At 43.4% G+C, this 27,978-nt stretch overlaps 1 protein-coding gene across 1 annotated transcript; it reads left to right on the top strand.

The window, feature by feature from the left end:
- The first annotated feature begins 1,080 nt into the window (after positions 1 to 1,080).
- Positions 1,081 to 27,315, top strand: CTPS1 (CTP synthase 1). Its single transcript, XM_084652599.1, has 19 exons — positions 1,081 to 1,237; positions 2,265 to 2,442; positions 3,466 to 3,636; positions 4,652 to 4,752; positions 5,650 to 5,766; positions 7,088 to 7,171; positions 7,426 to 7,506; positions 9,586 to 9,737; positions 13,809 to 13,941; positions 15,313 to 15,401; positions 16,273 to 16,367; positions 17,346 to 17,408; positions 18,137 to 18,180; positions 19,166 to 19,262; positions 20,794 to 20,849; positions 20,936 to 21,032; positions 21,865 to 22,009; positions 24,206 to 24,296; positions 26,046 to 27,315. The coding sequence occupies exons 2-18, from the start codon at positions 2,277 to 2,279 to the stop codon at positions 24,288 to 24,290; spliced, it is 1,776 nt and encodes a 591-aa protein (XP_084508725.1). The 5' UTR covers positions 1,081 to 1,237; positions 2,265 to 2,276; the 3' UTR covers positions 24,291 to 24,296; positions 26,046 to 27,315.
- The last annotated feature ends 663 nt before the right edge of the window (positions 27,316 to 27,978 follow it).

Here is a 27,978-nt window from a genome sequence, read left to right as displayed (position 1 = left end):
TCAGTCCTCATCCTCAAAGGAAACCTGCACAACACTTTCAAAAGAGGAGCCTGGGATCTTAAATTCATAACTTTGCTAGACACTAAAAATCACAGTCATAATAAAGACACTGGATTTATGGCTTACTACAATAATCTGTAACCCACTAACTCCACTTTTTCTCCTATGACTACAGGGGTGTTAACAGGACACTATGTTAAACTATCTATTCAATCTTGTATTTAGCTGTGAAACGCTGAGTACCTTCCCCTGACCTGAAGAAGAGCTCTGTGCAGCTCAAAAGCTTGTCTCTCTCACCAACAGAAGTTGGTCCAATAACAGATCTATTACCTCACCCACCTTGTTTCTCTAATATCTTGGGACTGACACAGCTACAATAATACTGCAAATGACTCTCTTTCTGTTAATATATTCATAATATTTGTCTGGAAACACCCTAGCATGCTAGGGACTTGCTAAACATTGGTTTATACCTAACTGGAGTTTAGACGAACCTCCCACTCTTCAAAGGAGCTGGCTGGAATGGGTTGGGGCAATTCCATAATCAGGTCAAAGACCTTGACCCAGACTAATCCGCACTTCACAAGGCCAAATAACCAGAGAGCCAGAGCAGGGCTTTTCACACTTCATTGCACCACCACCCCCTACAGACAACAAAGTTACTACATGACCCCAGGGCAGGGGACGGGGGCCCGGCCCGAGCCCCGCCGCCCTGGGCCGGGGGAGGGGGGGCCCGGCCCGAGCCCCGCCGCCCTGGGCCGGGGGAGGGGGGCCCGGCCCGAGCCCCGCTGAGGAGAGGCGCGGGGCCCAGCGGAGGCCGGCCTGCGGGCCGCTGCCCGTCCTGAGGGGACCGAGTGGGGCCATTTCCCCCGGGCTGGTGGCTGTGGCGGCGAGGGGCTGGGCCCGGGGAGGGGGCGGGGCCCAGGGGCGGCGAGGGGCGGGGCCCGGGCTCGGCAGCAGGCCCGGCCCCGCCCCGCCCCGCCCAGCCCAGCCCAGCTCAGCTCAGCTCAGCTCCCACTGCCCACTCCAGGGCCCCGCCCCCTCGCCGAGAGCCCCTCCCCCCAGCGGTGCTGAGCGCGGCGGAGTCTCCGCCCGTGTTGCTCACTGCGCAGGCGCGTCTTCTCAGCGCCGCGCGTGCGCTGCCAGCGCGCCGGCCTCATGCGCTCACTTCACTTCCGAGCCGGCTCGGGACCGCGCGCTCACCTGCCTCGCGCCGCCGCCGGGCCCAGCGGGCGCGGTGAGCGCGAGGGGCAGGATGGGGCCGTGGGGCGAGGGGGGTGGACGGAGCCATGGCAGCAGCGGGGTGGGAAAGCGCGCGCGCGGGCGGCTGGGCCGGGGGGGGCGCGGGCGGGGCCGGGCAGCCGCTGTGGGGGTCGGGCCGGCGGGGTGCGGCCCCACGCGAGGGCCGGGAGGGCCCGCCGGCCGCGGGGGGAGCCCTCAGGCGCTGGCAGCCCCGGGCCGGGGAAGGGCGGGCCGCGGCCTAGCTGGGGGCGGGGCTAAGGCCGGGCCCGCCCTAAGGAGGGGGAGCGGCTGGGGGGAGGGGCGGGGTGTCTCGCTGCCCCCGTGGCCGTGGCGCCCCCCACCAGGCCCTGGGTGCTAGCCCCCTCCTCCCCCCAGCAGAGTGCCTGGGTCTCTGGATTGGCAGCCGCCGGGGGTCACTGTACAGCGCCGAGCACAATGGGTTCAGCCCTGGGCGGTGCGGCAGGGCTTGTGCCAGTGGGCTAGACATAGCTGTGGGGCCGGTGCTTTGACATTGCAGCTCCCTGGGCTCTGCCCCTCACCCACTTACTCCTCCCAGGCATAAGAGCCTGTGTTCCAGCCCCGGCTGCAGTATCTACACAGCAAGATTAGGCGCGCTAGCCTGAGCCCTGCGACCCCCGGCTGCCAGGCTCAGTCCCGGTTTCCTCAGCCATTTGAATATGGACTCTGATGCTCTTTCACTCTGCTCCTGTCGAATGGGCGGGGACTTCACTCAACTGGAGCAGCAAGACTTCCATGACACACAGCACCTGGTAGTGAAGCATACCGTTAGAAAAGGACTGTACGTGGTTTATTGCTAGTCCAGTAGACATCTGTGCATCTCTTCTGTTTGTGAATACTTGCTCTAAAATCTCTGCTCTGTGAATATGTTCAGTCTTCCTATACTTCTCTTATTGTTCCACAGATATTTTTCAGAGAACATTCTTACTTCGGTTTGGCCATTTGTTTTTGTCCACTTAAATTGACAGATCTTGCTGTCTAACAAAGAATATTTTCTTTTCTAGGTCCTTAGACAAATGAAATACATTCTAGTCACAGGTGGTGTCATCTCAGGGATTGGAAAAGGGATCATTGCAAGCAGCATTGGGACGATCCTGAAATCATGTGGGTTACATGTCACTTCCATTAAAATTGACCCATATATTAATATTGATGCAGGAACCTTCTCTCCGTATGAGCATGGTAAGCTGAACTCCGCATTCATAAAATTCCTCTAATTTAATTTTTGTATAGTCCTAAGGCTTTTGTGGGGAGTGGGGAAATATTTTGATATAAACAACTTATTCTGTACACTCTTACACCTTCTCCAGGACGAAGGTTTGAAATTAGCAAAGGCTAATTCCTAGGCATCAGTGACAAGCCCATCAGTGATTTCAGGTGAAAGTTGTATACTGTCAGTTGGCTCCTTTTTGTTGCAGTTGTAGGACCTGACTAGTTGCCTAGTGGGGGGCTGAACCTTTTTATCTGCATAAGAAGGAAATAAAAAACTGTTTTTGAGTGAGAGGGAAAAGAGAGATGAATAGCTGGAGAAAGTGGATAAGACAACATTGGTGAGGATTTTGTGATCTTTAAACAAACATCTCTTAGAAAGGTGTACTGAAGATTGTTTGCCTATGAAGGGAATCCTTTTCTATATTTTCTTTAAAGCCTTTGTAATGTGTAGATTCACCTAGAACAAATATTGATACTAATAATTTCCATAATAAATGACTATGCTGGACATGTAAATATTTCCTTTCAGATTTATTGAACTGGGGTTAAAATACATTTCAGTGAAAGTCTGATCTCAAGAGCTTTACTTCAGTTTTATGTCATCATAAATAAGCTCAGACTCTTGTCATTTATACACAGGCTGTGCAGTGATTTATTCTTTAACATGTTAATCCTATTCCACTTTCTGATCTATGAGGGTTTTATTCTTATTAGCTATTCTTTTAAAAGTATTTAATAGTTTATTTTATACAATTTTATCAAGAAGGTTTCAGAGTGCAGACTAACACGGCTGTTATTCGCAAAAAGAAAAGGAGTACTTGTGGCACCTTAGAGACTAACCAATCTCTAAGGTCCCACAAGTACTCCTTTTTCTTTTTATCAAGAATTTGTCTTCTTACGCTGAACTCTTTCACTTGTCTCAGAAAAACAGCTTGCTTGCATGCACTTTGTCTAGCTGACGCTGATGTTTTTGCATCTTACCATTTGCTGCAGGAGAGGTGTTTGTGCTGGATGATGGAGGGGAGGTAGACCTGGATTTGGGTAATTATGAACGCTTCCTTGATATCCGTCTCACCAAGGACAATAATCTGACCACTGGGAAAATCTATCAATATGTCATCAACAAGGAGAGGAAGGGAGATTACCTGGGCAAAACTGTCCAAGGTGATGCAATGCTTTGCTTTACCTCTTGTAGATATAAACCTAAATCTGTCTCTATCTTGGGTATTTCTACATCTCTTATCTCATTTGAGTTACAAAGAGGACATTGAATAATTCTTTGGACTGGTCTACACTTGCAAGTTGTACTACAATACCTATATCAGTCAGCGGTGTTACATTTTAACCAACATCGTTATACTGGTAGAAGTCCTAGTGTGGGTGCAGTTATATTGGTATAGAGGTGCCTTACACCAGCATAGTATTGGTATGCTCCCATATAGAAATAGCTATACCAAACTGAAACCCCTTTTTTATACTGATAGAACTGCCCACATTAGTGGTGTTGCTTTAACTGTATCACTGTAGTTAAAGCAGGACAACTTTCTAGTGTAAACAAACCCAAAGTGTCAATAATCTAATATCCTGGGACCATCATGGCTTCAACTACACTGCATACAAATAATCTCCTTTTCAGACCAGTATCCTGTGGATCATGTACATCTTGTGGCTGATTTAAGGTGGGCCACTGCTTTTTTATAACTCATTAAATAATACTACAGGACACAGTCTAGTAACATTTAAAGTTGCCTTCCTGCTCTTGTGATTTCAGGTTGGAAGCTGCATTCTCTGTGGATTGAGTTAGTCTTTTTGCCCCCTCCCTCCCTCCCCTTTTTTTAAAAGGTCATCTTTGTCTGCTTGCATAAAACTCCTTTCACAGACCATTTTAAAATAACAAAACTCTCCAGGCTCTACATATAATACAGTTCATATTGGAGGCTTCCAACTGAAAAACATCACTTACAGTTGTCCGAGATGTGGAGTGGGACTACATCTCCTCATCTGAAAGGTCATGACTAGGAATTACCACTTATTAAAAGGAATGCTTTGATTAAAAAGACATAACATTAGATGTGAATGAGAAGTAATGGCCAGTTAATCTCAACTTGCTACACAATGAGTTTTAGACTCCAATTTATGGAGATTATGGTTTTAACCTTTGTCCCTATTTCTCTTCTAGTTGTCCCCCACATCACAGATGCTATCCAGGAGTGGGTAATGAGGCAGGCACGAATTCCTGTGGATGAAGATGGCATTGAACCCCAAGTGTGTGTGATTGAGGTTTGTAGCATTTCCTTCCTTAGTCTTGATTGCCATGCAGAGTAAATGGAACTGTGCACTGGCAGTTAAACCTTATAGAGAATGTTTTTTTTGTTAAACAATTTTTCATTCTATTGATTGGGACAATTCAAAAAGAACAAACCCCATTTTGTGTGCATGTCAGCATGGTGTTCTAGCAGGGTGAAGTGGTGGTACTTTTTTTCAGAGTAGCAGCTGTTTTAGTCTGTATCCGCAAAAAGAACAGGAGTACTTGGGGCACCTAAGAGACTAACTAATTTTTATAAAGCTTATGCTCAAATAAATTTGTTAGTCTCTAAGGTGCCACAAGTCGTCCTGTTCTTTTTTTTGGTGGTACTTTGGGTTTCTTGTTGCCTAGGGCATTGGAGCTCAGTTTCAGCACAGAGTTAATATGCCTGGACTCCAGGGTAGTAAGGCATGTGAACCAAATGTCCTTGCATATCAATTCTTAGAGCAACATTGGCCTCGTGGGAAGCTGCTTTTCTTCTGCAATCAAAACTGTCATAAGAAGAGGGCGTTAAGGAGTTAAAATAGTGGTTGGATAGAAGGAAGAGTTGCAAGTTGCAAGAGGACCCTCTCTTGGCCAGCTTTGCTTACGCTGCATCTGGCCATGTACAGCTGTCTGAGAGGAACAGAAAAATGCCATGGAACACATCATCCAATACCCAGCATCTCATTAAAGGACACCATATGTCCAGCAAAAATCCTGCTGCTATTTCTTCAGAGATTCCGCACAGTGACAATGATAATGGCTGTACAATAGGCTAGTTTCCCATTTTTTTTTTTTCCTCTTAAATCATGTGAAGAGACCGGAAAGATACTGGGTAGGATCAGTTACGAGAAGTTTGGTGCTATTCTAAATGGTTTTCTTTCATTTAGCTTGGTGGAACAGTGGGAGATATAGAAAGTATGCCCTTCATCGAGGCTTTCCGCCAGTTCCAGTTCAAAGCCAAAAGAGAGAACTTCTGTAATATTCATGTCAGTCTAGTTCCCCAGGTAAGTCCGTGGAAAGCTGTGATGGCTAGGGATTTCTTGTATAATTAGGGTTTATTTTATAAACACACACACACACAGAAAGAAATCTGTGTACTGTGTGTTTTTAATGCAAAGCATAAGTGTGCACACAAGAAAATAATTCAGACCATGTAGAGACATAGCTGTTCACAGCTAGCCTGCAGTACCTATATCCTCCCAAAGTATACTGTTGTGTGCCTAGTAAATAGTTGGGAATTTCAGCAAATGTAAACTTCTGTATTTCTTTTATATATTTGTTGCACAATTTTGGAATATTTATTTCTGTTTGTTATAACTGAGGGCACTCTGGGAGCCTAGTGTCCCATTTCCCTGCGTGTTGAGCAGCCGTTTACACATCTGTAAAGTGATTGTAAAATGCTATCAATCAGAGTAGATACCATTTTCACCCAATTTGTGCTGGTACAGATTACACAAGGTACTATAGAAAAGAGAACTGGGTTCTGCGTTTCTTATTGGTACCCTTTTAACAGCCTCTCTTTACATGTGTCGTCTTGTAAGTCTGAGATAACACAATCTATAAAATAAATCAGATAACTTTTCAAACTTTAAAATAGTCATTTCCAGGATATTCTTTTAGGCGGTCCCTAAAGTTTTTTTTTTTTTTTTGAGTGGTTTTAGTTACAAAGTTGAATAGTTCTGATGTAACGTGCATTTTAAATTTGATTAAACTGTCTCCCTCAGTAAGAGGTTTAATTGACACTGTAACCTTGTGTAGACTCTCAGATTTGAGTGTTCTTTAATTCATGATGATCTGACAGAGAACTTCAAAAGCTTGTCTCTCTCCCCAACAGAATTTGGTCCAGTAAAAAATATGACCTCCCCCACCATCTCTCTCTCATATCCTGGGAATAACACCGCTACAATACCACTGTATATTTCACTGGTGATCATTTTAGCAGAAACATCTATCTGATGTGATTATCCAGCACTATTGGATGTAGATGGGGTACAGCAGGCCAACTAGTTTGCTAGTTCCTGGGGGTGGGGAACAACTAATTCAGGCCCCCTTCTCTCAAAGAGTAAAACGTTATTCACTTACAGGGAGCACGCACTCGACAGGTACCTTGACCTTCTATCCCGCTAAAGTCTTCATGTTTTCCCTCTCCCTTCCCCAATACCCTGCAGTCCCTCTGGCAGTGAAATGGGGGAAAGACTATCATAAATTCAGGGTTCCTGACCCATAATTAAAACTTAATATGAGGGCTTGAATGACTATTGCACTCCTCATATGCACATCTAGACATTAGTTCAATAATATATTTTGGTCTTCTTTGACTACTAGCCAAGTTCTACAGGAGAGCAGAAAACTAAACCCACCCAGAATAGTGTTCGTGAACTCAGAGGACTTGGTCTTTCACCAGACTTGGTAAGTTTTGCTGTATCGCATTCATTTGGAAAGTGTGGGGCTGGCATCCTTCAGCAACCTTTCCTGATCTAAACTGGACTTGGGATGACAGGATGCTGTTTTATACCAGTGGTGGTACAGAAGTAATAAACTATATTGACAAATAATCCATGATAGGAACTTGGCATAGAAACTGTTTTTAGCGACTGGTCAGATTAATGCCCGAGTGTTGCTGTTCTGCTTCACAGCTTTGATATTGCTGCTTTCTTTGCTAGATTGTGTGCAGATGCTCCACTCCGCTGGACACCTCAGTAAAAGAGAAGATCTCTATGTTCTGTCATGTAGAACCAGAACAGGTAAAAACTGCTGTTCTTGCTCCCTTTCCCTGTAACCAGTATTTCTGCCATTTGTCAGATGCTGAGAGCAACATTTTATTTGGTGCCTAGAGCTCCTCTGTGTTAGCTATACATTAAAAATACATCTACATGTTTCTTATCTCCAGTTCTTAAATATGTGTCTCTCTCACACAGAGTGGAATTGACAAATATATGTAAGCCTGATACCTGGCTGAATAGGCAGAAGTACATGAGGTACAATAAACCTCTTACAGTTGTTAAATCAGATTGCACAGATTTCTCTTATTTCCCAGTGGCTAGTCTTGAGACCTGTTAACCTTCTAAATTCCTTCTGCATTTAGGAAAGACTGTGGCTTCTAAAACCAGTGTTTAGAACTCAAAAAGTATTAGCACTACCTTGAGTAATGGGATTTGTCATTGTGTTTTGCACATTACTCCTTGTATAAAATATGCTATCTAATGGTCATACTTGGGCATTGCTCATATCTGCCTGTTCACATTAGGGACAGATTACACAAGAAGAGATTATCCAGGAAAATGTAGTGCTATTTGCAACACATTTATTTTTCACTCCAGAATGTGATGTCTTTCATGTACAAGAAACTCATTGTTAAATGATAGGCAATCGTTATTTGTCAGTAGATAAATCATTGGGTATGAACAAAAGATAAAATTACTACAATAAGTGTTTTGTAGACTAAAAGGGATAACACCTTAAAGTATCACTTTCATGAAATCCTTGTGGGGCACCATATTTGTCTCTTAATTATTCCAGACTAAGCTTGCTCATTTTAAAAATAGTTTTCTAAATTCTAGCACTGTAAAGTCAAGCTGAGTCTTACTGGTTCATGCATTGTCCCCAGTTTTGCAGTTGGATATTGGCTCAAAATTCTGTTGCTGTGTAAACTAGAATAAAATCTAGCTGCAGGGCAGATAGAAGTAAAAAGTATTGAATTTTCAGTAAACTGACTAAGTGGGTACCATTTTTTTACATACTCTTCATTTGAACCATAATCACACTTTAATGCTAAATGCTTTTTACCATATAAGGAGAAATTGCTATTTAATTCTGTGGAGAACTGAATGCAGCTTCCATTTGAATCCAGGAGGAAGCAGGACTTTCAAAGTTGGATTGGAATGTTTTGTGAGATTTCAAGTACAGTCTTATTCCCAGTGGATAAGTATCACAAGTCTAATCCCTTCATCAGGAACATGAAGAGTTGAATGGACTAGAGATATTGAAATAATCCCCCTTCTCAGCCTTACAGAATGGTTTGGCGAGTCTTAAATTAACTATTTTTTAAAAACATTTTTGTAAATTTAGTGGTGATGGAAGTTGTCAAATTCTCTTAACAAGTACAAGCTTCTCTATGCCCTGCATACATGCCTCAGTCTTGGTCTGGAGAGATCAGTTATTACGGGTTTATATTACAGTAGTACCTAGAGGCACCTGTCAGAAAATGGCTCAATTGTACCGGGCACTGCACAATCCTAAAATAAGAGAGTCCCTACCCCAAAGAGCTTGTAATATCAGTTCAAGACCAGCTGCAATTGGGCAAAATAAACAGGGAGCATGGGAGGGTTTGGAGTTCAACCTCTATGGCCCATTCAGTCAGTGGTCTCTCTACTGAAACAGCCAAGGATGAGGACAGCCAAGTTGTGCTGGGTGTTCTGTAAAGTGCATGCTTAGTCACTGGAAACTGGCTTATAGCTGCATTTATTATTTTAAATAGTAGATCTTACCTTACGACAGTTTTGAGATTTCTGCTTCCCTGTGCATTCAAGTGGGAGCTGGATTTGCTCTTTCCTACTTCATTCCATTAGCGGCACTTTTTGTGAGGAGCCATAGGTAAATATTAGCTTCTCTGGCTAGACCATTCATTTGGGAAGAATGTTCTTATAAGCTGTTTGAATTCAAAATCAATTTTTGTTCATTTTGAGTAAATGTGTGTTAAATGATCACACAGTTGTCTTCTGGAGGCAGAAGGAAGTAGTAGTGTCCAGCTGTCTGATGTTCTGCTAGGATCATTTGTAGGTACATATGGATATGTTTTAATGACCCTCACTTTTTATGAACAGGTCATTTGTGTTCATGATGTCTCTTCCATCTACCGGGTTCCTCTATTACTGGAGGAGCAGGGAGTTGTTGATTACTTCCGCCGCAGGCTTGACCTTCCCATAGAGAAGCAGCCCAGGAGGATGCTCATGAAGTGGAAAGAGATGGCTGACAGGTGGGCTCCACCATCGGGAATAGTTTGGAATTGGATTGTGCCCTGGCTTTCAGTGGTCAGCTAGGGAATGGTTCCCCAGAAGGCCTGTGTTTCAAATTCCCCCAAAACTCTATCTGTTTTCACAACAATGCATTTTATTTTTAGATAGTTAACTATTCAACAACAACAACAACAGGGAGAACTAAGATACTGTTGGGCAGTTTATTTACTGAGTTCCTTAGAACTGCATCCTCTGCCTGTAACCTGGTACTACTTCAAAACATGCTTAAAATAATGTAAAGGGAAACAGGAATGTGTGCTTTAGGATTTTTTCCTTTTTATTCTGAACAGGCCAGCTGTACTAGAAATTATTGATGTATGTTTAGGAGTCATTGGAGGCATTTCAACAACAATATCATTCTTTCTTTATTTCACTTCCAACCCAGCAAAGCAGCTGTCTCTTGATGTGTCTTCTGTCTTGGACTCCCTGGCACATATTAGTACCCCCGTGGACAGCAGGGTAACGAACACCCCACCATTAGGGAAATAGTGAAGTCAGGATTTAGTCAACATTCAAGCATGTACTGAAGCTTTCAACATTGTATGTTCCATGGGGTATAAGTAGGGCCCTACCAAATTCACGTCCATTTTGGTCAATTTCACAAAATTTCATTATTTCAGCTATTTATATCTGAAATTTCATGGTGTTGTGATTTTAGGGGTCCTGACCCATAAAGGAGTTAATGGGGTTGGGGAGTTTGCAAGGTCATTGTAGAGGAGGTTGGGGTCCTTCTACCCTTACTTCTGTGCGGCTGATAGTGGGCAGACTTCAGAGCTGGAGCCAGCAGCAGCGCAGAAGTCAGGATGGCATGGTATGGGATTGCCACCCTTACGTCTGTGCTGCTGCTGGTAGGGCACTGCCTCCAGAGCTGAGTGCCCGGCCAACAGCTGCCGCTCTCCAGACACCCAGATCTGAAGGCAGTGCAGAAGTAAGGGTGGCAAAACTGCGATCCCCCTCCCCCCGCAAAATAACCTTGTGACCCCCTGCAACTCCCTTTTGGGTCAGGACCCCCAGTTTGAGAAACACTTGTCTACCCTGTGAAATCTATATAGTATAGGATAAAAGCAGACACAAGACCAGACTTCATAGTGGGAGACCAGATTTTATGGTCCATGACTCGTTTTTCTTGGCTGTGAATTTGGTAGGGCCCTAGGTATAAGAAAATGGTAAGTTTCAGAAACTTCTAAATGAACAAACCTTGATTTACCTTTACCCTACAGACTCCTCCCTGCTCCGCTGTAGCTAATAGAGGTCACTGATACAATTCGTTTTGCATGTGTCTGGGTGAGAAATGAGTGACCTTGCAGAACTACTTTGTAAAGCTAGTGGAGAAAAACAGCTAAACTAACTCAAATTTTCACTGGTGTATTTAAGATTTAGCAACTTCTGATACGGTGGTTGAGGGTAATCCTAAAAATGTAGGACTGGAAGGAACCTCGAGAGGTCATCTATTCCAGTCCCCTGCACTGAGGCAGGGCTAAGTATTATCTAAATCAAACTGGCAGGTGTTTCTCTAACTTGTTCTTAAAAACCTCCAGTGACAGAGACTCCACAACCTCCCTAGGTAATCTATTCTAGTCCTTAACTACCCTGACAGGAAGTTTTTTCCTAACTTAAAGCTCTCTTGCTGCAATTAAGCCTCTTGCTTGTTGTCCTGTCCTCACTGGATAAGGAGAACAATTTTTCGCCCTCCTCTTTATAACAGTCTTTTGAAGTACTTGAAGACTGTTATCATGTTCCCCCTCAGTCTTCTCTTCTCCAGACTAAACAAACCCAGTTTTTTCAATATTTCTTTGTAGGTCGTGTTTTCTAGACCTTTAGTCATTTTTGTTGTTCTCCTCTGAACTTTTTCTAATTTGTCCATATCATTCCCAAAGTGTGGTGCCCAGAAGTGGACACTGTGCTTCAGTTGAGACCATATCAATGCTGAGTAGAGCGGAAAAATTACTTCTTGGGTGTTGCTTACAACACTCCTGCTAATACATCCCAGAATGATGTTTTCTTTTTTTCTTTTTTTTTTGCAACAGTGTTACATTGTTGACTCATATTTAGTTTGGGATCCACTATAACCCCCAGATCGTTTTCTTTATAACTCCTTCCTAGGCAGTCATTTCGCATTTTGTAGTTGTGCAGTTGATTATTCCTTCCTAAGTGGAATACTTTACATTTGTCCACATTGAATTTCATCCGATTTATTTCAGACCATTTCTCTAGTTTGTCAGTATCGAATTCTAATCCTATCCTCCAAAGCACTTGCAGTCCCCACCCTGCTTGGTATCATCTGCAGACTTTATAAGTACACTCTCTATGGCATTATCTAAATCACTGATGAAGGTATTAAATAGAACTGGACCCAGGACAGATCCTTTTTGGATCCACCTCCATGTTCCCTATCAGCTTGACTGTAAACCATTGATAACTACTCTCTGAATATGGCTTTCCAACAGTGGTGCACCAACCTTATAATAATTTCATCTAGACTATATTTCCCTAGTTTGCTTATGAAAAAGCCGTGTGAAAGAATACTAAAAGCCTTAAATTCAAGATATATCACATCTACTGCTTCTCCCTGTCCAAATGGCTTGCTACCCTGTCAAAGAACTGCATGTAATGTTTTATTCTTGACAAATTCATGTTGACAGTTATCACCTTATTGTCTTCTAGGTGGTTTCAAATTGTTCATTTGATTATTTGCTCCATTATCTTTTACCGAATTTAAACTGACAGTCTATAATTCCTTGGGTTGTCCGTGTTCCCATTTTCATAGATAGGTACTATATTTTCCCTTTTCCAGTCCTCTAGGATCTCTCCTGTCGTCCTTGGGTTCTCAAAGATAATTGCTAATGGCTCAGAGATCTCTTCAGCTCCTTAAGTATTCTAGTACTCTAGAATTCTAATATGTTCTAATCACATGGATGGTGAAAACTAAATTAAATATGACTGTACAATGTAAATATGCTTACAAAGGCAAAGCAAAGTAATACCCATAACACCACAATGTATAATGTGACTAGTGATGTATGTTTAGTGCACTGACAGTTTATTGCAGCATTGTACCAAAGTTGGGCTGCCTTTCAATGTTCTCTTTACTATTTATGGGTGCTGCTGTTAAAGGCGAAACAAAAAGGCATCTGACCTGAACGGAATGATTGGAGGAATTCAGATTGACAAGAGTTGTGCTCTCCAAGTTTATAGTAACTTGGGTCAGTATTTTCAAAGCAGGGTGCCTGAAGTTAGGCACTTATAGGCAGGGCTTTGGAGCTGTACTCCGGCTCTGCTCCAGCTCCAGGCAAAAACGTGCAGCTTCACTGCTCCGGAGCTGCTCTGCGCTCCAGCTCTGGGCTCCGCTCCAAAGCCCTGATTATAGGCATATTTTGGAACCTCAGTAAGAGACCCCATTTCAGAAGTGCTGAGTACCTGCAACTTTCATTGACTTCAGTATGAATGTGAATGCTCAGGATCAGGCCCAGAGAGTCCTGTGGCTTTCCAGATCCTGCAAACAAGAATGTAACATCTTGCACTGCCAGGCTGTGGAAATCTGCATTCCTGTGGGATTTAGAAGTCTTTCTTTTCCCTCAGCCATCAGAGTGGACTGAGTGGAATGCACAGAGGACAATACTGTGCAAGATAAACAAAATTGACTGTGCTTTCCTCTGACTTTTATTTAATAAATTTGATACCTATTTTGGACCTAGTACAACTAAGCTCATCAAAAACAAAGCAAAACAAACCTAAAACTGACCAAAAGATAACTGGAAATAAAGGTAAGAAATTATTTGTTCTCCCATACCATTATTCTTCTCTGTGGCTACTTAGCAGAATTTTTCTTCCATTATTTGATAAAGGAAAGTCCCCAGATTACTGTCATTCATTCAGAGTAACAACTGTTCAAAGGCCAGACTTGTAAAAGGGGTCAGCAGCCAGTCTTTCAAGCGGCCAGCTCCCATTAGGCCAGATTTTGAAAAGCGCACAGTACCCATCAATTCCTATTAACAATGAACAAGCCCTGTATTTTGGTTTTGTGTTTCTAGATATGACCGTTTGCTAGAGACCTGCTCCATTGCACTTGTTGGCAAATACACCAAGTTCTCAGATTCCTATGCTTCTGTCATTAAAGCTTTGGAACACTCTGCACTGGCCATCAATCACAAACTTGACATAAAGGTATTCTCTTTTTTTTTCCCCCTTCCTAGCTGGAGTGGTATTTGTATCTCAACCAGATTGTTCTTGCTTACAGTTTTTTGCACACATCTAGGATACACCTCACAGTTTTCAGAATGATTCAGCAGCCAGGAATATTATAACTCATTTCCCTTGGATTACAGCATCCAAACATCTGTTACATGCATACAACTCAATAGCAAACCAACCTCCCACTTTCAGAACAGAGGATCTATATAATACGGCTGCTACTCTGAAACCTATATAATACATGTGCACTGTCTGGTTTTTTTAGGTGTTCAGTGTTGACACGAGTAGTGTTGGGAAGGCCAGCGTTCATTTTGAACTTCCTCTAGCCATTACTATAACCAATTCTTTGTAGGGTAGTCTAACTTAATTTGGTGGCACTGTCAAGCTTCATGGTACTCTGTCCTACTATTCCACTGTGATCTTGACACCAGCTGGAAACTGATTCTCTGTAAGCCTCTTGGAACATATTTGAACTTCGTGAACATTCTTGGAGTACTGAAATGTCTGCCATCTTTCATCTGAAACTTTAAAGAAAAGTTTCTTTAAACCATGTTCTCTCTAAATATGAAGTGGCACCCAAGAGGTGTGTGGCAGCACTCTTTGTAATCGGACTAGTGACGTATATCTTGTGCACTGGCACTTAATTTATTGTAGCATTGTACAAAGGCTGGGCTGCCTTCCATCATTTGCCTTCCCTGATTATTGATAGGATTTGCTTGTCACGGTAGTCTGTCATTATGGGCACAGGGGACCCCTGCATATAGGTGTTTCACAAGGGCTTAAAGAGCTATTTGAGAGAAGAGAAAAGTGAAACTCCCCAAAGTCAGGAGATGCTAAGGATAAGAGTGCCTGCAGAACTGTAACTCTTTTTCATATGTGCCATCATAATGCAGTCTAATTGTTCTCCTGGACGCCTGCCACATTCAGTGTGCAACTTGAACATGCACAGTTAAGGAGACTGTTTGAATTTTTTATCCTCATTATTGTAAGTGTGGCTTATACGCTGCATGCAATCTAAAACCTGTGGACCTCAGCCTTACTTACCACTCAGGCCTTATCAGTCACCATCCAAACTGCTCAGTGAGGTAGAGGACCTCCAGAAAGCCTGGTGTCCGCACATGTAATTAAAGACTGTAGTGATTATGAACAAGAAGCTATCTTGCCTAGCAGGTGGAAAATCAGACCAAGCAAGCCACTAGTAAATGTACGATAAGAAACAAGCCTGTGTTGGCAGGGAGGGAGTCTAATATATCTAGATTCAATGAAAACTAAACAGCAGGGTTTGGTATCTGGGGGTCTTGTGCCAGTCTCTCTCACTGTGATTATTCCTGGATTTCTTCCTAGTATATTGATTCTGCAGACTTGGAACCAGCTACTCTACAAGAAGAACCAGTGCGATACCATGAGGCCTGGCAGAAGCTCTGTAGTGCTGAGTAAGCAGTTCATAACCTTAGGCCTTTCCTCAGAGGATCTGACTTCCCTTCGTTTTGCTGACATTTTCTAAATGATTGTACACAGTTGTACTCAGGGACCCTCCCCACATTGTGCTATGCACTGAGAAAGCCCCTGTCCTGCAGAGTTTACAATATAATTTTGCGTAATTGTAACAACCAAATCGGGGAGGGAGGGCCAGCAATAGCAATGTGATTACACAGACTAGCTATGTGTACAACTGGCTAGTTTTGAGGAAGAGAAGGAGAAAGGGTGGGGGGCAGTGTGAGGCATGGGAAGGGCCACTGGGGGAAAAGTGGGATGGGGAAGGGTGAGGATTGAGGGGATGGCCAAAGCTGGGAGAAAGAGGAGGGTACAAATGTGGGGTTATAATTTTTTTGTAGGAAAGAGGGATGTTGGAGGAGGAAGGGAGAGACTAGGTTGCAGGGAAGGGGTGGAGTGAGCCAAATGAGCAGTGGTGGGTCATAACTAGTGATCGGTTATTTAGGGAAGCAGATATCCACTTCTTGCCATTGGTCAGTAATACAAAGAATCACCTGCAGAATCCTTGTGTTTTTGCAATTGCAGCAGGTCCAGTCCCCTGCTGTCATAGGCAATCTTGTCATTTAATCCCATTCATCAGATTATTTTAGTACAGATATTCCTTGCCATTTATAAGCACCTTTAGGCTTTTCACTACTGTGCATGCAGTTATATTCAAAGAAATCTTGGTAGTAAAATGAATTGGTCAGGTCTTGTAACTCCAAGGTCTTAAAGCAGAAGAGCTGCAATACTTGTTTGGAGGGTATAGAAAACTGCAAGTCTCACATAGCTGGATTTTTTTTTTTTTTCCTTCCCCCTTCCCTTGTACAGTGGAGTCCTGGTTCCAGGTGGGTTTGGCGTTCGAGGAACAGAAGGGAAAATTCAAGCTATTTCCTGGGCAAGAAAACAAAAAAAGCCCTTGTTAGGTGAGAAATAAAACGTATCTGACAGTATGAAGTAATGATGGAGGGAGGGGGGAAGCAAGGAGCTACAGGTGTACATCCAAAATCTTAATCCCACTCTAGCCCTCTGATCAGAGACATCTCTACTGTGGATGAATCAAGCTCTTGCTTTAGACTGTTACGTGCTAATGCTTTCTTAACCCCATAGTGTTCTCTTGATGCAGGTGGGTGGTATATTATTCTATAGCTAATGACTTAACACTTAAAACTAACAGAACACCAAAGCAGCATTTAAAATGTTTTTTAATATTCTCAAGGAAACTTGAGTTTCTTCTGGATGTGGTTGATTGTACTCATTTTCCCCCATAATTTTAATTCTCAGAATGCATGCATGTAATGAGAAAAGATAAGAGAGACACATACAGTACTAAGCATTGTTCTTGATTCACAGTTGTGCGACACTGTGTGTGAATATATATAAATATTTTTTAAACCACTGTGTTCTGATTCCATGTACTAAGGGAAGATACCTTACTCTCCAGTGCAGCCCTGGCATATCAATGACTGCTGCCAGTGTCTATCAAGAAGTTGTTAATATCTGTATTAAGATAGCACATAGGGCACAAATGAGATGGGGACCCCATTGTGTTGGGCTTTATATTCAACTCTTTTGGGCAGAGACTCTTACTTAAAATTGAATTAGACCATATGGACAAGTAGTGTGACAGAGGAAATATCCCCATTTTACAGATGGGCAGCTGAGGCCCAGAGATCAACTGACTTGTCCAAAGTCTCACAGGTAGTCTGAAACAGAGCAGGGAATGGATCCTAGTCAGTGCCGTAGCCACAAGACATCCTTCCTCTATAAATAAAGTATGTTTCTTTGTGTTGTAGATGTCTATGCAGGTGCCAAAGTGCAGAGCTTTGCATTACTGCATGCTCTTGGAGACCATCCCAGCTCACTACCCAATGTCGTTTTCATACTCTCTGCTCTTTCTACAGGAGTTTGCTTGGGGATGCAGCTCGCGGTTGTGGAGTTTGCGCGCAATGTTCTCGGCTGGCAAGGTAATTGCAGTGATAACTAACTTTGAGTTCAGGTTATTAATGGATTGATTGGGATGATGGCTGTAGCTACTCCCCATTCTTTGTGGGTAGCAGATGGCTTTTGGGGAAAAATCTGTCTCCAAGAACCAGTTTTAAAGGAAAACTGTACCCACTTTGCTCAGTCCATCAAGCTGAAAGTTAGCAAGGTAGGAGATACTTGTCACCGTAGATATAAATATACTATAAAATACTGTAATCCAGTTTCAAGTCTGCTTGCTAGTTAGAATTAAAATGTGAAACAAAAGATTTAATTTCCAGAAAATAAGTCATTTTTTCTGATGTTTAAAGCAAATTGGAAACTGGTTTACAGAATTTCATAATGGTCTCGCACATTGCCTTTGTCACAAATGATGATGCTGTCCTCAGGAAGATGGCAGCTTCTATCTAAACTCAGAAGTACTTATCTAAGAAGGCTAATAAATACATCTGGGCTTGTTTGGTGTATGGGACAGATTCTGCTCTCACAAGTGATCCCTGCATAAGTTGGTACTGCTCACATGAGTATGGGAGTGGGATTCATTTCTATCTTACTCGTTTCAGAGTTGCTCCCATGTTAGTCTGTATCCACAAAAAGAAAAGGAGTACTTGTGGCACCTTAGAGACTAATAAATTTATTTGAGCATAAGCTTTCATGAGCTCATGTTCAGTGTGTGACTTCTTGCTTCTAATCTAAGAATGTCATTTTACAGATGCCAATTCTACAGAATTTGACCCCAAAACTACTCATCCAGTGGTGAGTATGGTATGATTCAAGTGTGGCTTGTTCTGACCCTCCCTTCAAAGCTAGAAGTGTTCTCTGTGCGTAGATACAGCTAAACAAACTTGTACTGAAATATCTGAAATTGGAATTTACATCTCTTGATATCTTCATGCAAGTCTGTGTATGGGCACTTTTATTTTGGAAGTAAATGTCCTAGTTCGGTTTACCTTAAATCAATCTGTCATCTTTTTGGCAGCGGGATCATATGCTGTAGAATGTACAGACACAGAGGGTTTTTTCCATCTACGCATTTTTATAAAACAAAGAACGTACTCCTGAGAGTTTAAAGGGCAGTTTTCAGCATTAATGACTTTTACAGAGCAATCAACAAAATTTATAGTGGAATGGTGGATATGACCAAACAGAGAAAGTTAGTGGTGACAGTGCCAAATATTAACCTACCTAAACATTAACTTCTTAAGCATTTTCTTCTTGAGCCAATTGAGTCTCTGTCCACGCAGAACTAGGGCTGCAAGTCCATAAAAATCTCAGCTAGGTAAGCCAGTCAACAACCCACAGTATTGGGATAGTTTGTGACCTCAGCTACAATAATTTACAGTGCTCCTTTTTCTCAGACTTTGGAAAGGAGTATGTTTAAAATATCAAGTTTATAAGTCTAGCCACCACATGCTGATGATGATTCTGATTTTGCAGGTAGAGCCCTGCAGTTGGAATCCTGTTACCGTGATTACACTGGGATCTGTATAGATGCCACCATTATGAGACTATCTCCTATATTGAGACTGCCCCAAAATATCGCCAAACCTACCAAATACAATTCTGCATCTTAATTAAAAGAACACCTCAATTAAATGTCTGATTGTGCTGGGCCACTGGAGTGGCTGCTTAAGACAGATTTAGTTGTTTCTATTTCTTACGTTGTTTGCATTTGAATCCTGTTTGGGGGTTTTTTCTTCCTGTTTCAGTCACAGTTCACTGTTTTAATAATCTCCTCTAGGTCATAGACATGCCAGAACATAACCCTGGGCAAATGGGTGGGACCATGAGGCTTGGCAAAAGGAGAACCCTCTTCCAAACCAAGAACTCGATCATGAGTATGGGATTTTTTTACTCTATCTTCTCTAGTGTCCGAAGTGATTCATGAGAACACAGTGTCACGTGGGACAGAAGTGAGATTTAGAAAGTTAGTCAGATTGTTTAATGCTTTTAAAAAAAAAAAAAATGGCTCAGACTGTTGTCTGCTAGGCATTCCGTAGACTTTCTGTGGTGGCAGTGAAACATCAGCCCCCCTGTCTTTGGAAGAAGTAGGTTCTGGTGGAAACCAGTCACTCTGGGTTAGATCCACAAAGGTCCTTAAGCCATAACGGTCACTTCAGGTGCCACTGAGCTACTCCGCTGCTGTCTTAGGCTGTAGATGCCTGAATTCCATAGATGCCGAAGTTTCTGCTGCTCGGGGCCTTAGCTCATACCTGAGCCCTACCCCCATTCTCAGGCAAAGCACTCTTCGCCTGTGGGACCTGATTCAGTAGGCATGTTCAGAACACCCATGGGGCGGGGGACACATGTCTCTGTCCCATAATACCCAAATAGCCCAGTGGCTCACCCAGGATGTGGAAGACCCAGGTTTAAATTCCCACTCTTCCTGATTTGGAGCAGGGACTGGAACCTGACTCTCCCATGTCCCTGGGGAGTGCTCCAAACACCAGACTACAGAGTCAGTTTCTCACCACCTCTGTCAGGCCCAATGCATATTTAATGATTTATACAGAATGGAACAACTTCAGCAGGGAAGATTGAGAGAGACTCACACCAAATAGCCTGGTGGCTAGGATACTCACCTGAAATGTGAGAGACCTGGGCTCAAGTCCTTGCTCCAAAACTGGTAGAGTGGGGATTTGCAAACAGGTCTCCCAGATCACAGGTGAGTGTGCTAATCCCTCAGCTATTGGCAGTAAGGGGGAGGGGATCTGACCTGTGCCTGGCCAAGTGCCTGACTCCAAAAGAGTGTTCCCAGCTGTAAAGTCTGAATGGAGACAGGTGGTTGACTACCTCCGAGGGTGGGGTTTAGACCCTGCTCCTCAGCATTTCCTGTTGGCTGATTTAGGTAGCTCTCTGTTCAGCTTGCTGGTCTCTGTGAATCCCTTTCGTAGGTGCCTAGGCTCCCCAGAGTTAGGTACCTAATTCAGGTCTCAGAGTAGCGGCCATGTTAGTCTGTATCCGCAAAAAGAAAAGGAGGACTTGTGGCACCTTAGAGACTAACAAATTTATTTGAGCATAAGCTTTCGTGAGCTACAGCTCACTTCATCGGATGCATCCGGTGAAGTGAGCTGTAGCTCACAAAAGCTTATGCTCAGATAAATTTGTTAGTCTCTAAGGTGCCACAAGTCCTCCTTTTCTTAATTCAGGTCTGTAAATTCCACTGGGTGGCAGGATGCCTAGGAGCTAATGCTCAGTTGTAATGCTGCAGTGCAGATTGTATGATTTGTGGCTAACACGGGGAAGATGGTGGGAAAAGTAGGCTGGGGTTATAAATTAATTGGTTAAAGAGAAGTAGGAACATCAAGTGGAGTTTACCATGATTTTGGATGTAATTAAGAAGGTAAAAGGTCCTCTCTTTCTGGGCAGGAAAATTGTATGGAGATCATGACTTCCTGGAAGAGAGACACAGACACAGATTTGAGGTATTAGTTGGTGTATTCTGGGCTCTTTGTAAGCTTTCTCACTGAAGAGCCTGAGAGATCGTGTGTATTTTGCTGCTTTTCCTCAGGTGAATCCAGAACTGAAATGCTTCTTTGAAGAGCAGGGCCTGAAATTCGTAGGCCAGGATGTGGAAGGAGAGCGAATGGAAGTGGTTGAGTTGGAAGGTGAGCACTTGAGCAGCTGTGCTGGGAGTTGGTGTGTCTGTCAAGGAGAGAGTTTTTTGTCTGACATGGCAGCTTCTCTATGGGATCAGGGTAAGATCTCAATATCTCAAGTCTGTTCCCCGAACAGAGCTATTGAAATGCAAAATAGTAATGACTGTTAGGAGTCGGAGGACAGAGGAATACAAAGGACAGAGCAGGGAGGTGACCTCCCAGAGCACAGAAGGAACCAAAGCCAGGGTTGGAACTCGGAGGTCCTGAGTTTGTTAGCTTGGCTGTGCAGCTCAGATCCTAATGATGTTCTCTAGACCAGTGGTTCTCAACCAGGGGCTTGGGGGCCAAGAACAGGTTTCAGGGGGTCCGCCCAAATAAATCAGAGAGCAGGGCCAGCGTTAGACTCATGGGGGCCCAGGACAGGAAGCTGAATCCCAAGCCCTGCTGTCTGGGACTGAAGATGAAGTCTGAGCCTTTCCGCCCTGGGCTGAAACTGAAGCCTGAGCAACTTACCTTTGTGGGACCCCCTGTGGCGTGGGAACCTGGGCAGTTATTCTGTTTGCTGCTCCCTAACACCGGTCCTGGCTTTTAATCTACTGAAAACCTGTTGTGGCCTGGGTGGGCTGTGGAATTTTGATGGCATGTTTGGGGAGCCTCGGAAGGGAAAAGTTTGAGAACCCCTGCTCTAGCTGGTCTGTCAGCAGCAGATGCCAGCTGTGAGGTGTGAGGAGGTTATCCAGCAGGGCCTTCCAACATAAGATGTGGCTGCTCGGTGGTGATCTCAGAGACTCATTATTCAGAATTAACCTAACACACTCCGTGCTTTTCTCTCTTCTCTTAGAGCATCCATTTTTTGTTGGTGTTCAGTATCACCCAGAGTTCCTATCCAGACCCATAAAGCCATCTCCCCCATACTTTGGCCTCCTGCTGGCCTCCGCAGGGCGGCTCACTCATTATCTACAGAAGGGCTGCAGGCTCTCACCCAGGTAGGTTTGAATCAGTATCCTAGTTCAGTGCCTGACTTCCTATAGTACAGAGCTCTCCAGTGAACCATGGCTGACTCTCTAACACTTGTGCTGGGGACTCCAAGATCTGACAGGGTTGGGGATCCCAGCATGTCTGGCACAAAAACATCGAGTGCGTACTTTCAGCTTCCCTTCTTTCATCTTGGGCTAGACTGTGCCTTGAAGACTCTGACCAAATGGGGCATTGTGGAGTTATTCTGCCCAACACAGAATCGTGGGAAGGTTTTACCTTTAAGGGGGATCAGACCCTTGCAAAGAACAAGGGGTATGCATGTTGTACCTTTCCTTGGGGAACAGGTATGCCGGGGTGCTCTCAGGCATTGTGGTTGGGCCTGGCCCTTGCATAAGGTAAGGACGGCTGCTGGCATCCTCCCCACCCTCCATGAACATTCAAACAATTACCAGGCACAACATGATCACTGTTGGCCTAGATGGCGCACCTAGATAATCTCCACACTGTTCTCTGTATTGTCCTCTTGCTGGATCCAAAGTAAGAGTAGATTCCTTTCTCACTTTTTGTTGGCCTGGGTTGCAGAGGGATTGACATGCTGGAAGAAGTTAAAAGATGAAGCAGTCATGTCCTTTGGACACACGGGAAAATGATGCGTGTAGAGCACAGCAGGCAGCAGAGACAGCTTGGTAACTGAGCAAAGCACAGTAGAAAGCATCTTGAACAAGTGACTGTATCAGGAAAAGCTGTGTCCTTCACAAGTGGACCCAATAATTTACTACAATGAGAAAAGCGTTGAAACTCTTGGGTGGAGTTGCAAGCATCCTGCATATAGCAGTTGGTATAATAGTACCTGGAAATGGCTGGCATTTGTACTCCAACCCTGCTCATTTGAATCTCTGAGCTAGGCGGGCACAAAACCAAAATACAGAAGACCAAGAGAATGTAAATGTGAAATATCTAGACCTTGAGAATATTGAGACGACTTATCTTAGGGCTTGTCTACAACATCAGTGGTCGATTTAGCGGGTCTAGTGAAGACCTGCTAAATCAACCACAGACCGCTCTCCCATCGACTCCTGAATTCCAGCTGAACAAGAAGTGCAAGTGGAGTCGACTGGAGAGCGTCTCCAGTCAACGTAACGTAGTGTGGCCCCCGCAGTAAGTAGATCTAAGTACACTGACTTCAGCTATGTTATTCACATAGCTGAAGTTGCGTAACTTAGATCAATCTCCCCCCGTAGTGTAGACAAGGCCTTAAATTTCCCTTCTCTAAACGTGCTGCTGGGAACGGCAGCGCTGAGATCGGGCGCTGCTGGTCGCTTTGCTGTCAGGAGGGAAGAGGTAACTTGGAACATTTGGGGTTGTTATAATCTATTGCCAATTAAACACTTCACCGCTTGGTGATGAGTCTGTATTTCATTGCACCAACATACAATGTGCTTCCATGCTTAGGATGTGTTCTAGGCATAAGGTGCCTGTCTTACAGCTCTTCTCATTCCTGAGTTATCAAAGCTCCTATGAAGTAGCTCTCTCTCCAGATTAAAGGCAGCAGGACCTCTGCCCTGGAACGGTTGCAGTAGAATGGGTCATACTAAAGGTTCTGGCTAGCTTACCTGACATGTCACTGGGGCTGTGCTTGCCTTTATGAAGACGTTAAATAGCTTTTGAAATGCACAGACCCCTAAATTTTAAACCAGGTCATTGTGATTTAGCCTCATTCCCATAGAGACTGCAGACTTTAGTCTTAACATGCTTTGTTTGACATGTCCTACTGGGTTTTGTACTTCTCTCTTGGGAGAAATTCTTAACCTTTCATGCAGGGTTTCAGGTTTCCAAAAACTCTGTTCAGAAGTAAATAAAGGTCAAGGTCCCTGGTGTTCTGGTTGTGTAGTGCCTGGGGAAAAGCTGTGGAGGCGCCTGGAGGCCAGCAAGGCCACTGATGGCTGTTCCACAAAATTAAGCAAGAAAAACCATTGTGGGGAATGATCCCTGCCTTTAAAGACAAGAGCAGCAGAGTGTCGTCTAGAACCCCCAACCTGCTACACCTACAGCCAGCTCCCACTCAGCCATGATGTGCAGCCTGATCTCTAAAGGGTCTGTGCTCACTGTAAACAACAAGTGCAGTTGAACTAGGCTGCCTGGCTAGTCCTGTGGTATAATCTCTGCTAGAGCTTCCCTTTCCTAAAGCTGTCTGACTTCTACAGGGACACCTACAGCGACAGAAGTGGCAGCAGCTCGCCTGACTCTGAGATCACAGAACTGAAGTTCCCATCAGTAAATCATGACTAATTCCCGGTAATGTTAAAACATGATGTCTGTCTCTTTCCTCCTTTATCTTTTCTTTCCTTCCCTCCTGACATCTGAATTCTTCAAATCAGTCTGAAAAAGACTGGCAAGATGTGAGTCAGCTTGCACTGTGCATATATGCCAGCTGCATTCTGAGTGATGCATGGTATTTTTGTGTCTGGGAACGCTGTCGCTGGTTCTGATCCCCTTTGCTGCCTGCCCATTTTGCTAAGAAAGTACAAAAAGGTACTTTTTATGGGAGTTTTTTTTCTTTAAATAATAAATGTACTATGCACTCTTGAAATGAGAGACTCAGTCAATTACTAGACTTAATTCTGTAGAACCATTATCTGAAACATTACACCAAGTAGAGAGAAAAGCTGAGGATTTAAAAAGCTGCTGTTGTTTTGATGAGGAAACCTTTACCTTAGAAACGTGGTATAGAAACAATTCAAAAGGAGGGGGAAAAACCCCTATAATTAGCCTGCTTAGGCTGTGATCACGTGTATTTACCTATAGGCTCATCTGCCTGTTTGCCTCTTATGTAAAGGCAGATTAGGTGTCCTTATCACTCTTTCAGCTGTTCTGACTACAGGTTCCCATGTCAAAACAATGAACCAGAATTCCAGAGGTGCTGAGCTCTCGCCACTCAGATAGGAGCTGCAGAGGCTGAGCACCTGTGGAAAATTAGGTTTATTGTCAATACTAAAACCTCAGTTTTTTTTCTCATTAAAAAGTCCTAAAATTCAAGCTTCTGCAGGAAAACAAAATTGTTGTAACTGGTTTTGTGAAGTCATTTTTTCTTCTTGGAGTTGGTGCCTGAACGTGATGTTGTTAGTTTCTCCATTGCTCCCAGCTGTGACTTTCTGCCTATCCTGTAGGCGTACTTGGTATTTTTCTAATAAATTAAGCAGAATTTGTGTACGTACATGTCGTATTTGCAAGAGTGAGGGAGGATTTTTGTTGCTAAAGCCATAGGATTGGGAGAGTTATTTTCCTCCTAGTAGCGATTATTTCAAAGGAACTGCAATGAGTGTCAGAAAATTACTAGACTATTGTGCGTAGGTCTCCCTAAAAAGATGGTGGTTTGCACTTGGAACAGAAATACTCTTTAAAAACTTCTCCCTCCATAAAGTTTTCTTGGTACCTTGAGTCACTGAAAGTATCTCAGAAAGCCTATGATATTACAGATACAGTGCATCGTATGGAGACATCTGGTGCTTGTGATGCCACATTCTAGGAGATCATCAATGGAAATTCAAAGACTTCCCAGAAGCTGTTGTACTTATTTCTGTGCTGATTTCCCCCACAGCCTGGTTAGTGGGGTCATTAGCACATAAATCTGGGTTTAACTCAGTTGTCATTTTTGCTTTAATAACTGGCCCAAGGAAGCAGGATTTTGCTTCTTGGGATAAGATGTGACCCTGCTTAGCCCAAGGGAACAGGTACCCTGATTTTATTCTTCAGCTCTGCAGTGTTTGTTTTCTAGTTTACTTTAATGCTGTCGTATATAACCGGCTTTCTTTCAAAGGGGTAGATACTGCATTTTTTTAAATTGTCTCAATGCCCCTATAAGCTAGCAGGCATCACTGTGCTGGGGCAGAAGAGCCTCGTGAGGTAGGTGTGGAACTCCTATGGGGTGGGAGGGGCAGTGCACTGTCAGTCACACCACTGAAGGCGGAGCGGAATCTACTCTGCACTTCAAATCTGGTGCTCTTGGTCTTCAATAATTCCTTCTCTTGTCCTTTATTTGTCCAGGTGGATCTTCACTAGAAGAGGAGCAGAGTCTTCGTTAGACTTCCTAGACTTCTTACAGCAATAGCCTGAATGCTGTCAGCTATGGGCTTTAAGTTATGTTTATAATTTTGACAAAATCTTGTCCCTTTTTATTTTCTGAATTTTTGCTGTCTTTTGTTGAATGTTCCTCTGTTGATCCTTATAACTCCCTGAGGAGCATTCGCCATGGTGCATGCAGCTCTGGGCCTTCTCTGCAGCTCTGCCCCACCTCTGAGAATCAAAACAAAGTCAGGAAGGCTAGATGCTGGAACAGGCTCTAGTTTCACCGTGGAGAATCCAGTTGCACATGCTTCTTAATGCACGGTAATACTAGCATGAGTTTGTGTCTCAGAAACTTGGTATTTGGGCTGCTTTCTCCAAATACCACATGTTGTCATACAGTTGAACTCTTTGCAGGAGGTCAAATTTTGGGGCTTTCTTCATTCAGCTCTTGAGCTGAGCTAGGAAAGGTGGGATGTCAGTTTATTGTGCTTTATGCAGCCTATCTTTTTAAAACTACTATTTAAAACTCTTTGGCACTGGTGGTTTTTGTGCTTTCAGTGCTAGCAATGAACTTAGACCAGGAAAATCTGGCAGAGTTAATCTGTTCATGAACATGATCAACTCTGATTCTAACTGTGACATGTCACTCTGCAGGGATGTAATTAACTTGAGATCATGTAAAAATGCCACAGTGTCAGGAAACCACATCTTTGCGTGAATGGGGCATAACTTTTAGCCCTTTAATGCCAGCATTTTCTGGTGCTGCTTCTTGGGCTGGGAAATCTTAACTCCTTGCATCAAGGGGGTGGTATAGAAAAGAACGCGATGAACTGTTTTCAGATGCTGCCTTTAAAAGCTTTCATTGCTATTCACCTTGGATTGAAACATTCAAGATGCTATATTTTATTAACACTTTAAAGGGAAACTTTCCCTTGCCTCTTTGTCATGTCCATCTTCCTGAATGCAATAAAAAGTGCCATTGTCCTAAAAGTTGGGCTTAGCAACTTGCCTACAGTATTATTTGGCTTAGTCCTTAAATGTGCACTGCCTACTAGTGATATTCTCAGAATTGCCAGAGATGAGGATGGGGTGAGTGAAATGGGGTGATTCCTTTTGTTCTGCCTTTTTGCCACGCTGTGAGAAACAAAGTTTGGTCTTCAGCAAGTTAGAAGAAAGGAAGACTGTTTATTGTATTGTATTGTGTCATGTCCTAAACCCTCTTCAGTTTATTAAAGTTTGGGCAAAGCTGTCTGTGTCTCGCCTGATGGAGGATTAACCCTTACGTTATCTGACTCTCAAACGCCTTCAAAACTCTATTCTAACAGCATGAAAACTCTTCTCAATACTGTGTCCTCCTGACACTCGCAGCCCTCCAGGCTTTGTTCTTAAATACACATTTTAAGAAATCTCCGTTGTAAGGTTGCACCTTATTGAGGGGGATTTTGGTAAGAATTCCTGGAGTGGTTTGTATGTGCCATTACAACTGTCCTATAATAGTAATCTTTGGTAGTGAGGTTCTATGTATTGAAATAGACACTTCCTATAAAGTGACTAATTCTTTAGTATTGTGATCTCACTTATCTGTGATTATTATTTTCCTTTCTAATAATTTGTTAGTGATTGAGAAATTAAACTGTTTGGTCATAAAATGTCTAATAAATACCTCAGAGCTGACCATGTTTTTTCCAGATTTCAGGACAAAGGACCAAGTCAGTGTGGGGTGTAATATTTAAGTGTAACTCTCTCCACCTGCACAGCCTCAAATATATTGGATTAGTTAGTAAGGGTGAGCACCTTTTTTTTTTTATGCTGGATGGATGTGGTGCTAAAATATACCCCATGCAGCCCCCCCCGATACCGCGGTGCAGAACTTCAGTTCAAATGCACCATCATCTTCAGCAGTAGGTCCCAA

Source organism: Lepidochelys olivacea, assembly GCF_965140295.1.
Source record: "Lepidochelys olivacea isolate rLepOli2 genome assembly, chromosome: 19".
Lineage (NCBI taxonomy): Eukaryota > Metazoa > Chordata > Testudines > Cheloniidae > Lepidochelys > Lepidochelys olivacea.
The sequence above is the reverse complement of the archived record's forward strand: the minus strand, read 5'-3'. Positions and strand labels throughout refer to the sequence as shown.

Excerpts from the sequence above, each read along its gene's own strand:
- CTPS1 (XM_084652599.1), top strand. The coding sequence starts at position 2,277 with ATGAAATACATTCTAGTCACAGGTGGTGTCATCTCAGGGATTGGAAAA. Across the intron at positions 2,443-3,465 it reads CTTCTCTCCGTATGAGCATG|GAGAGGTGTTTGTGCTGGAT; the intron begins GTAAGCTGAACT and ends CATTTGCTGCAG. Across the intron at positions 17,409-18,136 it reads CAATGTTCTCGGCTGGCAAG|ATGCCAATTCTACAGAATTT; the intron begins GTAATTGCAGTG and ends GTCATTTTACAG.